General features: G+C 40.8%; 1 protein-coding gene and 1 long non-coding RNA gene across 2 annotated transcripts; one reads left to right on the top strand and one right to left on the bottom strand.

Annotated features, from left to right (window-relative positions):
* Positions 1-4,098: 4,098 nt before the first annotated feature.
* On the bottom strand, positions 4,099-6,000 carry LOC118239572 (igE-binding protein-like). The gene has a single exon (XM_035451734.1). It carries the CDS (start codon positions 5,958-5,960, stop codon positions 4,497-4,499), a length of 1,464 nt encoding a protein of 487 aa, XP_035307625.1. The 5' UTR covers positions 5,961-6,000; the 3' UTR covers positions 4,099-4,496.
* Positions 6,001-10,519: 4,519 nt separating this feature from the next.
* On the top strand, positions 10,520-13,402 carry LOC113831378. The gene is made up of 2 exons (XR_003480050.2): positions 10,520-10,613; positions 11,776-13,402. It is a non-coding gene; the product is annotated as an uncharacterized LOC113831378 (long non-coding RNA).
* The last annotated feature ends 4,510 nt before the right edge of the window (positions 13,403-17,912 follow it).

Genomic DNA, 17,912 nt, shown 5'->3' on the forward strand with positions numbered 1-17,912 from the left:
GCAGATTGAATAAAGTTGAGGAAATGAGCTCTGTGTTTAACAATGGTTCAAAAGGTGCTTCCCAAACTAAAACAGCAGTGAGATGGGCTGGTGAGTTGCCTTGTGGGTAAACATGCAAAGCCTGAGTTTGAGCAACAGGCATGGTGTGGTGGAGAGAACCAAAGGTGTTGAGTGACCTCCATGCATTCACCATGGCTTGCATGCCCTCCCACTAAATAAATGAAGAGTTAATTTAAACCTTTTAAAAGCAAAGAGAAAAAAATAGGAAAAAGGAACAGAATATCAAAGTCTGTAGGTCAAGGGAAAAAAAGCTAAAATATATGCATAATCAAATGTCCCGCACGCTCTCTGTATTCCTCGCCAGCAAGAAACACACGCAGGACACTCGGATCCTTCTGTAGACAAGCTTTAATGCATTTTACCAGAGTGGAGACATTTGAACCAAGAAAACCATCCCTTATAAAAGGCTGACCAGCCGCCTGGGACGTATTACCCTATCAATGGCTTTAGCTCCTCAGGCTAAAATGAGCCACGGGATAGGCAGAGATCAAAGGAATGGAGATAACCCGGCGCCTGTGAAGTAATTCACACCTTGGTGTCTTCAGGCAGCATTATAATGCAGGAACCGGCTTCCTACATATCACCCTTTTTTTATTAATTAATGAAAAGGCTTTATATTATTACAAGCAAATAGGTCACCCATATGTTGAGGGATAGAGGCAGGGGTTGACCTTCCCAAAATCAAACATTAAGACTGTGTACGAGAGTCACCATCAGGCTGTCAGCTTGACCCGAAGTACTCCCGACCTGTCCTCTGCCGTTTTTCTGGGAAAGGGGGACTGGGGCAGGTAACCCTTATGCAGGTCAACGTACCTCCCAGAGAAGCCTGTATAATAGGCAACTCTGTGCGATGCCTATGCTCAGCATCCCTCTTTGGGGCTGCACAAACCAGACACTCTACCCTGTGCAGTGAGCCTAGGCTCCGGGTGTGCAAGAGCTGTCTGGCCGGCGGCCTATTGCTAGTAGCCAAAAATATAAGCGCTTGGATGATCTCTTGGTTTGAGCCCTGGAGCTTACATGCCAGCCAAAGAAGTAACAGCATTTCGAAGGCGGCTGCATCAAACAATTATACCCACCCCTTTTCTCATAGACCAGCCAAAAATAACAGCAATCTGCAAACGGCTGCATCGAACAAACACCTCCACCCCTTTTCCGCCAAGGGCAGGAGTTAATCTGGATAACAATAGCGGCTCTCAACTCCCGGGGGTAGAGGGTGGAGTTCCGACTTTTGGAGGTCTGAAGGGACTCTTCGAGTGAGTCTTTCTGGGATCCACAGAGGATTTTCTTCATCCTGTGGAAAAACACATATCGCTCCCCTGGATCTTATGAGAATAGGATCCGGGCCTCTCCAAAGACCAGTTAAGACATCTTTCCATTTTACCATCTCCTTAGATCTATCAGGTTCTGAGGTATGGCGCTTGGCCGCTGTATGGCCCTGAACGTCGGTGTTTAGAAAATTAAGGGTAAAGAGTGCCATGGATATTGCAACTCTTGGCACCGAGGGTAAGGATGCTCCCATTCCCTCCTTTTGTTTGATTAAATAAGACTTAAGTGTGCGATGGGCACGTTCCACAATGCCTTGTCCTTGAGGATTATAAGGTAGGCCAGTTAGATGGGTAATTTCCATCTGTCTGTAGAAGTGCTGGAACTTTTGAGAGGTATAAGCCGGCCCATTATCTGTTTTTAGGATATGAGGTTTGCCCCAGGCACCCCAAGCCTCTAAACAGTGTTGAATCACATGCGCGGCCTTTTCCCCTGTCAAAGGCGTGGCATAAATTATGCCTGAGCAGGTGTCCATTGAGACATGAACATATTGGAGCTTTCCAAAGGAGGCAACATGTGTAACATCCATTTGCCATATCTGTAGCGGCCTAATGCCGCGCGGATTTATTCCTACATGAGGTGCAGGTAAAAATTCACAGCAGTTTTTACATTGAGTAACGATTTGTCTAGCCTCCTGCTTTGTCAAAGCAAATCGACGGCGTAAGGTTTCAGCCGTCACATGAAAGCGCTGATGAAATTCTTGTGCAGCTTGTATCTGGGTGGACAAGGCGGCAGCCATCAGCTTTGTGGCCCGGTCTGCCAAATCATTCCCAGAGGACATAGGTCCTGGGAGCCCCGAATGTGCTCGAACATGGGTGACAAAAACAGGGAACCTCCTGTTTGATAGGGTAATTTGTATTTTTTGAAAGATACCTGTAACTCTGCTGGAGGGTCGTATTATACCAGCAGTTTTAAGGAGGTTGACTGTATTAACCATATAGGAGGAATCTGATACAATATTAAGTGGCCCCGGAAAGGCCTCAAGGACTTCCAGCACCATTTGGCATTCAACGATCTGGGGTGAGGTTTCATTGAATTGTTTAGAAACTACCTTATTTCCTATAACATAAGCCCCTACACCGGTTTTGGAACCATCAGTATAAACCACCGTCCCATTCGGGATTGGATGCTTTGCTGTCATCTGTGGAAACACTATAGCCTGATTTTGTGTAAATTGTAGGATTGGATGTTTTGGGAAATGATTATCAATTTTCCCTGAAAAGGAGGTAACCAACACCGCCCAGTCATTAGATGTAGCTGTCAGAGTCTGAATTTGTGCAGCGGTGTAAGGTACAATCAAGAGATGAGGGTCCCTGCCAAAATGAGCGACAGCTGCTTTTATTCCCCGAAGTGCGAGCTGCGCGACAGCATCCGGATACCAATCAATGATCTTAGCGGGGGAAGCATTTGGGTGAATCCAAAGCAACGGCCCATGCTGCCACAAGACGGCGGTCGGTAACTTAGCCGTTTTAAAGACGCATAGGCTGAATGGCAATGTCTCATCTATGTGATGCAATTGTGCATCCTGCAAGGCCTTTTCCACTTTTTGTAGGGCTTGACAAGCAGCCGGAGTAAAGCTTCTGGGGGAAGAAATATGAGGCTCACCTTCCAGGATGTCGAAAAGGGGTTTTAAATCTGTAGAGGGGATCTTTAAAAAGGGTCTCAGCCAATTTATATCCCCCAAGAGTTTCTGGAAGTCATTTAAGGTTCTCAGATGATCCTTGCGTATTTCTATTTTTTGTGGGATTATTTTTGTTGGGGTAATTACTGAGCCCAGGAAGAGACCAGTATCTGAGACCTGGACCTTTTCTGATGCTATCTCCAGTCCCCATTGTTTTAACTCAGCTACCAGCATGGGGAAGGCTTGTTGCAGGACCTCTATCTTCCTATGGCAGATAAGAATATCATCCATATAGTGAATCATAATTATGGATGTAAACTGCTTCCTTACAGGTTCCAATGCCTTTTGGACATACAATTGGCATATAGTTGGACTATTGGCCATGTCCTGTGGGAGCACCCTCCATTGGTACCTCTTGTCTGGTTCCATGTGATTGAGTGAGGGAACAGTAAAGGCAAACCTCTGCCGGTCCCGAGGAAAGAGGGGGATGGAGAAAAAACAGTCCTTATTAATAGCCCGCAGGTCATGGAGCAACCTCCATTTTTCAGATTTCTTTTTTATAATGAAAATTGGGCTGTTCCAGGGAGAAGTAGAACTTTCTAAATGCCCCAACTGTTCTTGTTCCTGTATAAGTCTTGTGACTGCTTCCAGCTTTTTAGAGGATAATGGCCATTGAGAGACCCATACCGGGTCCTCTGTATTCCACGGTATGGGTCGTGAAGCCTCAATGGCCCCTAAATAAAACCCAGTCCTATTCTGCTTTGATTCCTTTTTTGTTCAATGGGCTCTATTCTACCTTGCTCCCTTCTGCCCAGGCCCCTTCCTGGTACATAGCCCATTTTTGTCATAATAGCTGATGCCTGAGGGGAATACTCATTGGTCAGGGTCATGCCCATGGCTTGTAACACATCTCGCCCCCACAGATTTACTGGGAGGGGCAAGACATAGGGGGTAAAGCGTCCCTGCCTGCCCTCGGTGCTCCGCCAGACCAAGGCAGCAGCACTAACAGCTGGAGAGGATTGATATCCAAGGCCTTGAAGAGAATGTGATGAAGTCACAGTAGGCCAGGATTTTGGCCACCAATGTAATGAAATGATGCTTTTGTCAGCCCCTGTATCTGTAATCCCCTCAAATTCTTTTCCATTAACCAATAATTTCATAGTTGGTCTCTCATCTAGGGGTATGGCCAGATAAGCTGAATCATTACCGGTAGAGCCCAAGGCTCTTTTTCGGGAGGTGCAATTCTCTCTATCCCCAGGGGAGGGCAATGGCACTAATTGTGCGATCTTATCTCCCTGCTTTATGGAGAACACGCCCCGAGGGCTGGAGCAGAGGACCTGGAATTCTTCCTTATGATATGGATCTACGATTCCAGGATACACAATGAGTCCTTGTAAGGTCAAGGAACCTCGGCCCAAAATAAGCCCAATGGTAGCGGGGGGTAAAGGCCCCGGAGACTGGATTGGGACCGGCTGAACATTCATTTGGGGCATTAATAAGAAGTCGGAGGCGGCACACAGGTCCACTCCGGAGTGTCCTCGGGAGTCCCTTCCTTCTCTGAGTTGCTTTTCCGGAACTGGTTCCCATATTTCTGAGGGCCCTGGGACCATGGGCCCCGCAGCCCGTTTTTTGGTTGGGACACTTTAGGTTCCTCCCTAGGGGGTAAAAGCCTACCTTTTATGTCCCGCACAGATTTGCATTCGCTGGCCCTATGATAACCTTTTCCACAGCGCCTGCACAACTCCACTTCTCTAATCCTTTCAGGGGCTCTACAGTCCTTTTTAAGGTGCCCTGTTTTTCCACAGTTAAAGCAGGCAGACATATTTCGGCGCCTTTGGGTTTGTAAGATGGCTGCGGCCAAGCCTGCATTAGTAAGTGGCCCTCCGAGTTCTCTGCAGATCTTTAACCAGTCCTGTAAACCTTTACTTTTCCGTGGAGCTATGGCTGCTCGGCATTCTTGAGTTGCTTGTTCAAAGACTAATTGTTCAATCAGAGGCATGGCTTGTTCTGCATCACCGAATATCCGGCTAGCAGCCTCTGTCATTCTGGCCACAAAGTCTGAGAATGGCTCCTGGGGCCCCTGGACTATCTTTGTAAGATGTCCACCTGATTCATCTCTTTTTGTCAATGCCTTCCATGCTTTAATGGCAGCAGCTGATATCTGGGCATATACGCCCCAAATGTAATTAGTTTGATTGAGGGCATGTGGCCCCTGTCCTGTCAGCATTTCAAAGGTCCATTGTCTCTGATTTTCATTTTCTGCTGTGACATTGGCCTTTGCCTGTGCCTGGGCTGCATCATAAAAAAGAGCCTTCCACTCCATATATTGTCCCATATTGGGGAGCACTGCTTTTACTGTTGTCTCCCAATCAGTGGGTGTCATAGCATAGTTTGCTAGTCTTTCTACTTGTATTGTTGTAAAATTGGCATTGACCCCATACTTCCGGACTGATTCAGCCAATTCTTTAATCTGATTATAGTCTACGGGAGCATGTATTCTTGCCCCCTCATTTTCAAAGACTGGGAAAGCCATCTGCAATTTCCTTCGCTCCTCTAATGGTAAAAAAGAGTCAGTACCAAATAATGGCGGTGCTGATGGAAGCACACCCGCTGGATTAACAGGCGGTGGCCTCATATTTGCTTTTATTTTTGGCAGCTCCTCCTCTAGCTCTGTTTCCTTGTTAGAGTCTAAAATCTCAGAGTCTGAACTGCTCTGCTCCAAGACCTCTAGTTTCGTTGTAGGGCAGAGGCTAGGTTTTAAATCTTTATTTCTCTTAAATTCACCGGGGTGTGACCGGTTATTCCCTATTTTCTCTCCCCCTTTTTTTATATCCTGGGGAGGGCCTTTTTCCTTGGACATGTCCTTCCTTTTTCGAGCTCCTATTCTCTCATCTCGTTCGGTTTCTGATATATTATCCTGTACCTCTTTAAGCATTTTTTGACTCTCTGCTACCATGGGACGGCAAGCCTCAATCTCTATACAATTTTTAATTAGGTCTCTCTGTTTTGAAGAGCCCATAATGCTGGAGGCTACCTGGGGTAAGCTTGGTCTCGAACTGGAACACCAGCCACGGTGGGCATAATATAAGACCAATGTGAACAAAATTAGAATAAAGACTAGAATTAAGGCTTTTCCATCCCATAGTGGTGGCAAATTAAAAGCAAAGTCAAAAGGGAAGGTGTCAGAATGAAGCATACCTCTCCGAACTTACCACCCTGCAGTTCTGAATCCGCCCTGTTAGAGGGGTCTCCGTGATGCCGGAGATGTTAACAATTCCCGGGTTTCAGCACCATATGTCCCGCGCGCTCTCTGTATTCCTCGCCAGCAAGAAACACACGCAGGACACTCGGATCCTTCTGCAGACAAGCTTTAATGCATTTTACCAGAGTGGAGACATTTGAACCAAGAAAACCATCCCTTATAAAAGGCTGACCAGCCGCCTGGGACGTATTACCCTATGAATGGCTTTAGCTCCTCAGGCTAAAATGAGCCACGGGATAGGCAGAGATCAAAGGAATGGAGATAACCCGGCGCCTGTGAAGTAATTCACACCTTGGTGTCTTCAGGCAGCATTATAATGCAGGAACCGGCTTCCTACATCAAATTGAATCCCCAAAGGAGAGAAAGAGATAAGAAAAAAATATTTGGAAAAAAATAGTGACCAAGAACTTTCCTAAATTAGTATCGGATACCAATATATGGGGCGGGGGAGGTCAGAAAACACCAAATCTGTGTAACGCCCACATATATTGCACAGAAACTAATGAGTATATCATTCAAACTACAGATAAACCATGAAATTCCTAAAGAAGAGGGAAAGAACTTACTTCCCTTTTAAAGTGCCATTGGAAAGAATTACACCTAGCTTCTCAGAAACCTTGTAATCATAATAAAAGCAAGATGAAAATTTTTAAACAGTGTTGTGGGGAGGAACCAAATCATGCTTCAAAAGTGAAGGGAATCCCATACTTAATGCAACAGAGAACAAGGGGAATTAGGTCTTGTTATGATTAACTATGTAGAAAACCCAAATTAACCATCCAAACCAGTTCCTGAGCTAACAGGCAGTATGACATGATGGCAGAAGAAAGTTACTCTAGAGAACTCAATCATTTCCTATGTGCCAACAATGAAAAGCTATCAGCGAAGATCTTTGAAATTAAAAGTTTCTTTCCCAACTGGGTGTTGGTGGAGCACCCCTTTAATCCCAGCACTCAGGAGGCAGAGGCAAGATCTCTGTGGGTTTGAGACCAGCCTGGTCTGCAGAGCTAGTTCCAGGACAACCACAGCTGTTACACAGAGAAACTCTGTCTCACAAAACTAAAAAATAAAAAGAGAAAAAAAAAGTTTCTTTCCTGAAAAAGACAACATTGTGAGAATAAAATGAAAAGTCACACATAGAGAGAAGATAGTTGCAAAGGATGATTCTGATGAAGGAGTATTATTCAAACATATAAAGAACTTCAAAAATTCAATAATTAAAAAAAATTAAAAACTGGGCAACAGCTATACCATGGAGCTTTAACCACATGGCTGCCTAAATAAGACACGAACAAGATTGACACCAATAGACATGCTAACATAGAATAAGGAAATCTCTTGGGTCCCCCACCCTAGACAAAAAATTACAAGCAACTGACAAATGTTGAGAACGGGAGAAATGATCTATAAGGATGGCTAAAATTCCTAAGACCAAAACCACAAGCCAATAACAATGATGTGGACCACAGCAATGCTCATTCAACACCGATGCAGAAGTAAAATAGGACAGTAACTTTACTGTCTTCTAAGCTAAATATCCTCTTCCCACATCTCCAGCCCACCATAGAACTCGCATTGGTATCTACCCCCCTAAAAAAAGGTGAAAATGTATGACTATACAAATCTACATTCAGAAGTTTGTAGCATTTTGGAAGAAATCAAGATATCTTTCCATGGGTGACTGGATATTAAGCAATTGAAATCCTTGTGAATGAGTGCAAAAAAAATAAATTTGAAAATATTAAATACTACAGAATTCCAACAAAGTTATGTTCTATAAAAGTCAAAGCTGCCTAGATAATAAAAAGATGTATGGTTGACAGAGGTTGTAGTGTGAGAGGGGTAAAGTAGGGAATGACACATTTTACAGCAGGAAAAGATCTATGCTACTAAAGGGTAGAAACATGTCATCACACATTTGTTGAAACCCACTAAATATCCAGCATTAAGAAGAAACTCTAGATTGAACTCTGGCTCTTGAATGATAATAATGTGTATGGAAGTTTCATTGGCAGCAAATGTACATATTATTGGGAAATGTTGGCAATAAAGCTCCTTGTACACATGTGGGAAGAGGAGGAGATATTTGGAATCTCCCCATTTTCCTCATGATTTTGCTGCTAACCAAACTTGAAGTTATAAGTTCTATTTAATAATAATAATAATGGTAAATGCCTTCAGCAAAGGTTAGTGGAAGCAGTTTTTTAAAAGGATTTCTTTGATATTCAGTTAGCATCAAATAATACAACAGTCCTTTCTAATTCTTTAGTGAGGCTCCTGGGCTACCGGCAGCACAATGATGTCGTCAGTAGTTGACTGTTACCCAGAGACTTCAGCACACATTTCCAGATTTCTCCCACCTTCTTCTGTCCATATCACTACTTGGAATTTTTTATTTGCTGGTAGCCCATCCTTGTGTAACGTAAGTAGGGAGTCTGGATTGCATATTTGATTTTGCGTGGTATGTCTCTCGTCATTTTTTTTTTAATATCCATTGTGTTCTAGATATAGCCTACACGCTTCTAGTGTTAAGTCCACTGCACATTTGACTCAGACATTTCAACTTTGCTCACATATTTACATTCCTGGAAGAGCATCTTTAAGTTTAGTCCTCTTATAGGTTGCCCTACTCGGACACCCCTTGGGGGACAAGCTGAGAAGATGCAGCACCAAGACTCAGGCACTGGGAGTCAGTGTGTAGCAGAACATGCTGCAGACTCATTTATTAAGGAAGTTAGACCCTCCTTTAATGGCTCAGGTGGCTGACTCTGCTGCATTGTCCTTTCCTCATTGGTGCCTCCTGTCAGGTGTGTCTTGCTCAACAGTCTCTGGACACAGAGGCAGGCTTGGCTTGAGGAAGAAGTGCCTACCACACATGCTCATGCAGGCTGGCTTGGGCACCTGGGAAGGACAACTGAATTTTGGGTAGTCTGGCCTGTAGTTTCTCCTACAGAGTCCCAGTTATATTCTCATGATTCACAATTAAAAATACTACCTTTGTTTCCTTGGCCAGAATTCTGTATGACATAATATTCCTGTCATTGACAGAGGACCGGGTTTCTATATATGCTTGAGTTCCTATAAGAAAGTATTGTTAAATCCATCATTATCAGAACAATAAGACATTTTGTTATTTGTGACACTGTGCTGATGTGTTAGAAAAACAGATGTGACAGTACAGGTTCCTATCCTACAGGCAGTTAGTTACCTTATAATAATAATAAAAAAAAACAGAGGCACACATTTCAAAATAAGAGTCTACATTAACTGAGAGGAATGTAATTTGTTATAGTTATAGTTCAAGGACTTCTGGTAGGGTCCACCGGGAATGATGGATGATAATGCAGTATCCTTCCATTTCAAAGAACTTGTTCAATGTCTCCATTGGTGCTTTTATGAGAACAGTGATTCAGTCCTCATAATAAGTCAATGGCACAATGACTCAGAGACTTCAAATGTCATAGCAGTGGAGCTTGACTTTGCTCCAAAAACTGGATAATGCTCCACTGCCGATCATTACCCACACACCCCCGTTTTCTTCCTCATCTTTCTCGTACTTCCAGAGTTTATTTCCCTTCATGGTTCTCAGATTTAAAATATGTGACAAATGGTATATTACATATACTTATTGAAAGAGAACAACAAGCTTAATTAAGCATTATGAGGAGTGGATGAAAATGAGTGTTTTTAGCACATGAGTACTATTTCTGAAATTATTAAAGCCTTTGTGTACCAGTTTATATTTGGCTATATCATTTTGGGTCATATGTTACATGGTTCTGCTGTGACAGAGCTGGTTAGATAACTTTATTGTCTTTATTGTAGAGACATGATCCTTAGGGAAAGGATCATATCTGTGTGTGTAAAGGACAAGAGGAATTGTCAAGAAGACTGATGGAGCAAGTTTTGTTATTTTCTAATCAATACCAGTAACTGGTAAGGCAAGACTACATGGGCAGACACATGGTGGCTTTTTTGGCTGTTGTTTGTTTTGGTTTTTAGGATTATAATAGATAGTAAAGTATTATGTAAGACCAGAAAATAGTCAAATTGGATTATAGAGAGGGTAAGCCACGGTTGCACTAGCCAAAAAGAAATGAATGAGAATATTTGATGTTCTGACATGAAGAAGACAGCAAATGCAAAAATAAACTAATAATAAAATTGAAAATGTAACAAAAATAACTGTGTAGTGGTCTTAAAATTGACTAAAGGCAGACAATAAACTGGGAATCATTTATTTTTACAGAATGGAGTATTTTCGAGGAAGAACAAAAGAAAAACTCAAGGCAACCATTACAGATGTAAGCAAAGAGCTAAAGAAAACTGTGTTCAAAAGAGTAAAAGGTAGGTTAATATGCCAACATGACTCCATTCTTAGGGACTGTGAGTTGAGAAAACCACACAAAAGAAAATGTGAACTGATAATTCAGTCTTAAAATATAATAGCAGAATTGACAGATTCACAATATCACAATATCCAATGACACACTTGAAATAGTGGATTTAAAAAAAACAGTATCAATAGAAATGATCCAATTCTTAAAAAGAATAAAAAACTTTGAAGAAAAATTATCTGTGCCAAGTATGTTTACTATTCAACTAGCATATAAACATATTGGAAAAATAACCTCAGGGTTATACCATAGAAACTAGGCAAAAAAAAAAAATAGCAAATAAATTCAAAATAAAAGGAATTGTATTTAGAGGTTTGTTTGGAAATGTAAAAGAAAGCACAATAGTAAATGCCTCTGAAACCAAACATGATCATTTGAAAAGCATTGGAAAGTATCGTGGAAACTGAAAGTACAGATTATTAAAATTAGGAATAACAGTGTGCTACCACTATAGACCCAATGATACCAGAAGGAACGAGGGACTATCAAAAGAATATCTCCAACTAGTATGCAACTACTGATGGGGAATGTACTACTGTGTATGTTTATCTTATTGATTATTGAATAAAATACTGTTTGGCCAATGAGACAGCAAGTTAGACGGAACTAGGAGTCAAAGAGGATTCTGGGAAATGTAGTAGAGAAGTGCTGATCCAGGCAGGAAGTGACATAGCAAGGAGACTCATATTTAAGTGAAAGAGAAACAGGAAGGGCCCTCTTTTCCCCTCGGCTCCTGCTCCAGCGGCACAATGTGTGATCTACCAGCTAGGAGGGATGCCAATAAGATGTCCGATAAGATAAGTCTTATAAAATATATAGATGTATGATAATTGAGACTGAGCTAACAGATGAGAATCCTAGTCATTGGCCAAGCAGCATTGTAACTAATACAAGTCTCTCTGTGTATTCATTTGGGCCTAACTCGGGCAGGCGGCTGTTGTAAAGCTCACATGTGGCAGTGGGGCTCAGGCGGCTTTTGGCAGAAATATTTATCGTAACAACTACCACTAAACTGTAGATTAAGTAGGCATTTTTGTGAAAGTAAAAATTTAAAAATTTTCTCAAAGAAAATAGAATAAAAGCTGATATTTGTGTACAATCTTTCCATACAGAATAAATTGCAGGTTCTGAAGAATCCACTGTAGAGGAAGAAGCAATATTTTTATAACAGGACTTTTCAGGAAAGTATTTCAAGTGACTAGTTTCTATTTCATTTTATAAAGCAAAAATAAATGAGAGAAGAAAGTCTAAACACATTCATAGAAACTGACATCAAAAATCCTTTTTAAAATATTATCAAATGGAATCCAGAAACATATAAGAAGGATTATGCACCATAAACAAGTAAAATTCATCCCAGAAATTAAAGGATTTTGTTTTATTGGGAGTTTTGCTTGTTTGCTTTGAGTCCCCCCCCCCCCCGAGAAAAAGGGACAACACAAAGTTTGGTGGATAGGAATTTGGGGACAATTGCAATTGCGAGGAGTTGGATAAAGGGAAAGAATATGATCAATTATATTGTATAAAGACTTTTTAAATAAAAAATAAATCTAGGCTGGGCATAGTGGTTCATGTCTTTAATCCCAGCCCTTGGGAGGCAGAGGTAGGCAGATAACTGCCAGACTGGTCTACATAATGAGTTCCAAGACAGCCAGAGATACACAATGAGACCCTGTCTCAAAAGATCAAAAATAAACAAATTAATTAATAAACAATATTAATAAAGGACATGGTTGGCCTACCCAATCAATGTTAAAAGTATTTGGCAAGGCACAACAGTTATCAAACTTTATAACTATTCTCAGCCAGTGAAGATGATCAGGGAATGTCCTTAATTTGCTCCTTAGGGGATCTGCAGGTAGCTCTAAGGCCAGCATTATTCTTGATGAAAAAATATTTAAAATTTTTCTGTAAGACTGAAGACAAAACAAGAATATCTGCTCTTACTATTTTTATTCAGTCTTATACATAGAATTCTAGTCAGTGAATTAACAGGAGAAAAAAACAAATCAAATTGTCTTTATGGTCAAATGACATGGTCTTTGTAAAATCAAAAATTCTCAAGTATCTATAAAATAAAAACTAGAATCAGTAAGTGTACATAGCAAGGCTAAAGAACAGATTAACGCAGACAAATAATTATATATATACATATATATATGTATATATATGTGTGTATATTATACATCAATAATAAATAACCAAAAATCTGCATAAGAAAACAATTTCATTCACAATAGCATCAAAACTAAAATACTTAGAAAAAATTAAAAACATTTTTATTTATTCTTTCAAATGTTCATGCCTGTATTTACTGTACTTTGATTATACCCATCCCCTATTATCTCTCTCGAGCTCTCACTGAGAGGCACCAATTCATCTTTCTCCCAACTTGATGTCCTTTATGGCCATCATCATCATCATCATCATCATCATCATTGTCACTAATAGTCCTTGAGTCCAATTAAGTCAATTCGAGTAGAGCCATCCACTGAAGCATGAGCAATCTATCAGTAGCTATATTCCCCCACCCCCAAAAGTTACTCTCCCTCAGAGGCCATCAACTCCCAATAGCTTCTCCTTTAGGATGGGGTCCACAGAGCCCCTCCTCCATCCATGCTGGAATTTTGACTGGCTTGGTTGTGTGCAGACAACCACAGCTTCTGTGGGGTGAAGTGTGCATCAGCTATATTATGTAAAGATTAGGAACAAACACGAAGTATCACAAGGCCTGTGCAATGAAACTACAAAATATTGTTGGGAATTTTTTTCTTTTTATTTAGAAACAATCATTTTGCATATCAACGCCATGCCCCCCCATTCTCTCTCCCTCCCATCCTCCCATGCCCCCACCCAATTCCCAAGGACTGTGAGGCCTTCCATGGAGTATCATCAAAGTCTGACACATCATTCAGGGGAGGGCCTATGCCCTCCTCCATGAATCTGGGCTGAAATAGTATCCCTCCATAGGGAATTAGCTCCTGAAGTCCATTTGTTCACTGGGGATAAATACTGGTTCCACGGTTAGAGGTCCCATAGACTGCCCAGGCCTCTTAACTGGCACCCATATTCAGTCCAATGCTAGTTCCATGGCTTTACAAGTGGGATCCTTATACTCTCACTAAGTCAGGTCAGCTGGTTCTGTAGGTTTCTTCAGCATGGTCTTGACTCCTTTGCTCATCCCTTCTCCCTCTCTACAAATGGAATTCAGAAGTATGGTTCAGTGCTTAGCTGTTGGTGCCTGCTTCTGCTTCCATCAACTATTCGATGAAGGCTATAGGATGGCAATTAAGGTAATCATCAATCTCATTATAGGGCAAGGGCATCAATGGTGGCCTCTCTACTGCCTAGATTCTTAGTTGGGGTCATCTTTGTGTGTCTCTGAACATTTCCCTAGTGCCAGATTTCTCTCTAAACCTATACTGGCTCCCTCTATTAAGGTATCTCTTTTGTTGTTCTCCTCTATTTCTCCCCTGTTTCAGTCTTCCTGATCCCTCTTGTTCTCTCCCCCTCCTCTTCTCCCCTTCTCTTTTTCCTACCTCCCTCCTCTCTCCTCTCTCTGGTGGTATGGATTATAGGCTGGTAGTCCTTTGTTCTGTGTCTAATATCCATATCTGAGTGAGTACATACCATGCTTGTCTTTCTGTGTCTGGGTTACCTCACTCAGGATGGTTTCTTCCAGGTCCATCCATTTGCCTGCAAATTTTAAGATTTAATTTTTTTCCACTGAGTAATACTCCATTGTGTAAATGTACCACATTTTCTCCATCCATTCTTCAGTTGAGGGAGATCTGGGTTGCTTCCACATTCTAGTTATTACAAACAACCCTGCTATGAACATAGTTGAACATATGTCCTTGTTGTATAAATGTGCATCCTTTGGGTATATGCCCAAGAGTGGAATTGCTGGATCATGAGGTAGACTGATTCTCATTTTCCTGAAAAACAGCCAGAACTATATACTATAGCTCTGTAGTAGATCTTGAAGTCAGGGATGGTGATGCCCCCAGAAGTTCCTTTATTGTACAGAGTTGTTTGGGCTATTCTGGGTCTTTTGTTTTTCCATATAAAGTTGAGTATTGTTCTTTCAAGGTCTGTGAAGAATTGTGCCAGTATTTTGATGCAGATTGCACTGAATCTGTAGACTGCTTTTGGTAAGATCACCATTTTTACTATGTTGATCCTACCTATCCAAGAGCATGGGAGATCTTTCCATTTTCTGGTATCTTCTTTAATTTCTTTCTTTAAAGACTCAAAGTTTTTGTTATACAGGTCTTTCCCTTGTTTGCTTAGCATTACCCCCAAGATATTTTATGTTGTTTGTGGCAATTGTAAAGGGTGCTGTTTCTCTGATTTCTTTCTCAGCCCTCTTACTGTCTGTATGTAGCAGAGAACAATAATGATTAACATTGAATTTGTGCCATTAACCCTTCTCCAAGAAGCCACTGTGTGTCTGAAACACATAGGCTACATCACTGAGAAACCAACACTCTGTGTTCCAGCACCATCAATGTTCATAGCTGAATTGGGAAGTGCCCTTTGTGATGAAGTTTGTCAAGGATGGTATTATACCAATATTTAGACATTGTTCTCTTTAAAGCACCTGTTCCCTTTAGAAGAAGAAGATAGTTTTGGAAACAGGCTCATTTTTTTTTCAGCAGTAACTTCATTCGTTCCTCTATTTCTCAAAATGCATACCATTGTTCCATCCTTTTTTTTTTGCAATTTTTTTGCTTGTGTATTATTTCACGTTTCCTTTCTAAATGTGTTGTCTCTAGATTTTCTTTTCTAATAACCACTCTTGATTTTGAAATAAATATCATCAGCTGAGCAGGGATTCAGGTCATCTTGAGAATTATTTTCCTCCAAACATTTACATGAAACATTTTCACTTAAACTCTGAGTTGAATCTCCAATTCATCCATGTTTTTGCAAGCTGGAAAATTAATCATCATATCAGAATCAACCATGGAGTGATTCATAGCAGTTTTAGTTTGAAGTGAAGAAATTAGGTGAAACCAAGGTCACACCCTTAAGCACATGTTAACACTGCCAAAATCAGTAGCCATTACCCAGTTTCTTTAAAGTATGGTACAGCCCTTAATGCAACCCTGCAAGTGATATCTATGGGAATGAGAACAATTCAGTATTCTACATTCATCATTGTTCAGAGTAATCTATCTGCCTGTCAGTGTGAAAGTTTTAGAAGATAAAAAACTGGGGGAAAAAAACCCTTAACCTTGGGAATGCTGTCATTCAACTAAAATAGTACATGACAAGAGGAAATTTCCTCTTCAATGATGGCAAAACTGCAATGTGGTTTCAATATATACTAGAAAATACTGAAGATGATGGGATATATTTTCTCATTCCTATTGCCACACTGCAATTTCCAGACTTCAACATTTCATTTTTCACATGATCCCTTAAGAGCATATGTAAAGGCAAGCAGAGGAATATCATGAATCCGGCAAGATGATGTCCATAGAAGTGGCTGTATATCTTTACATTCTCAGGTTCTAGAATCTGAAGAGTTAATAGAATTGACTGAGCTGAAAGAACTTACACTGGTGTACACACACACACACACACAGAGAGAGAGAGAGAGAGAGAGAGAGAGAGAGAGAGAGAGAGAGAGAGAGAAAGCTAGTGATGGAACACACACATTGTACAGTTTAGACATGCTATGTCCCCACCAAAGTCTTGTGTAATTGAATTCTTAATCCCTACCTGATGACTCCATTTTGGAAGGTGGTGAAACTTTAAAAGGTGGAGCTTAGGTAGATAAAGTACAACATTAGGGTATGTTCTTGGGCACTGGGTCTTATAATGCACTCTTCTTGTCCAAAATGAGGTGAGCAGCTTTTGCCACATATTCCCAATACTATGATATTCTATTTCATCATGGGTCCAAAGGAAACAGGCTAAAGACTATGAAAAAATCTTGAAAACCAAGTCAAAACAAACCTCTCTTAAGCAGTTTATGACAGATGTTTTTGTCACAGTGACCAAAAGGCTCACACAACACTTACTTTTATTTTGTGTTGACTTCACTAAAGCAATAAATAAAGATAATTTTGAAGATGTATATTCATAAAAACGTGAAGAATGGGGAAAAAGAAAACATAATACAATTTTGGGAAGTAAAAAGAAAATAGTAGAGCTGCCATTAAAATGAAGCCTAAGCTGGCTACATGGAAAACCAAGAACAATCCTGAGATCTACTAGAGTTTCAGGAATCAATGGTAACATCCCGTGGAAGTAGAGAACAGCGGTGTGTCTATTGAGAAGACAGAGACACAGGTCCCTTGGAGAGTATTAACCTAGCAATCACAAGCCTCTGGATATATTCCCCAACATGATAGGAGCGTCTGCTGGAGTAGTAAATAGTTATATTTTCATATCCCTCACCCCCAGGGATGTAAATATTTAAAAAGCAAACAATTAAATTTTATTTTTACCATAGGATCATTAGACTTCCAAATAAAGGAAAGTCGTGACAGCTACACTTGTGGAGCAGTTACTATTCACTGGGTTACTATTTTCTAAGCATTTATTTATTTTGACTCATTTACATTTTACCCTAGTTTTATGAGGTAGCTGTGCAATTATTGCAGAGGTTACTGATGCAAAGTGGCACAATCTAGGGAAGTGAGTGAGAGCTATTGTCTGTATGCTGCATGCTAAAATATAGGTACCCTCTCTACCCAATGCCCCTTCTTTTCTAGCTTCCCTTCTGTGAAGAGATGCAGACTCCTCTCCAATGATCCCAACATCACAGCTGTAGCAGGAAAAAAGAAAGTTAGTGACATCAGAGTTTTCCAATCACGTAGCCCTGACAATCACCTTTAGTAAAAACCACATTGTCCCACTATGAAAGAGCTGCCAACTAGATCCTTGTGGCCCACATGAAGACTGGCAAGCATTAGCAAAATATTGAGGAAAAGAACAAAGAAGCACATACATTTTTTTTTTAATTTTAAAAAGTAAATAGAATAAAGATCTAGAAGCAGCAAAGGAGACAAAGCAAATCCCAGGGCCCAAGTATTACCTAATCACAATCAGCAGAAGACGACATTTTTAATTTTTATTACATCTGTGTGTTTGTGTGTGCATTTCATGCATGCACACAAGTGTCACAATATGTGTATGGAGCTCAGAGGACAACTTTGGATACTGGTTCTTCCTTTCCACCTTGTGAGTCATGGGACCTGAATCCCAGTGCCTTTATCCACTGAGCCATCTTGTT

Source organism: Cricetulus griseus (genome assembly GCF_003668045.3).
Source record: "Cricetulus griseus strain 17A/GY chromosome 1 unlocalized genomic scaffold, alternate assembly CriGri-PICRH-1.0 chr1_0, whole genome shotgun sequence".
NCBI classification, from domain to species: Eukaryota; Metazoa; Chordata; class Mammalia; order Rodentia; family Cricetidae; genus Cricetulus; species Cricetulus griseus.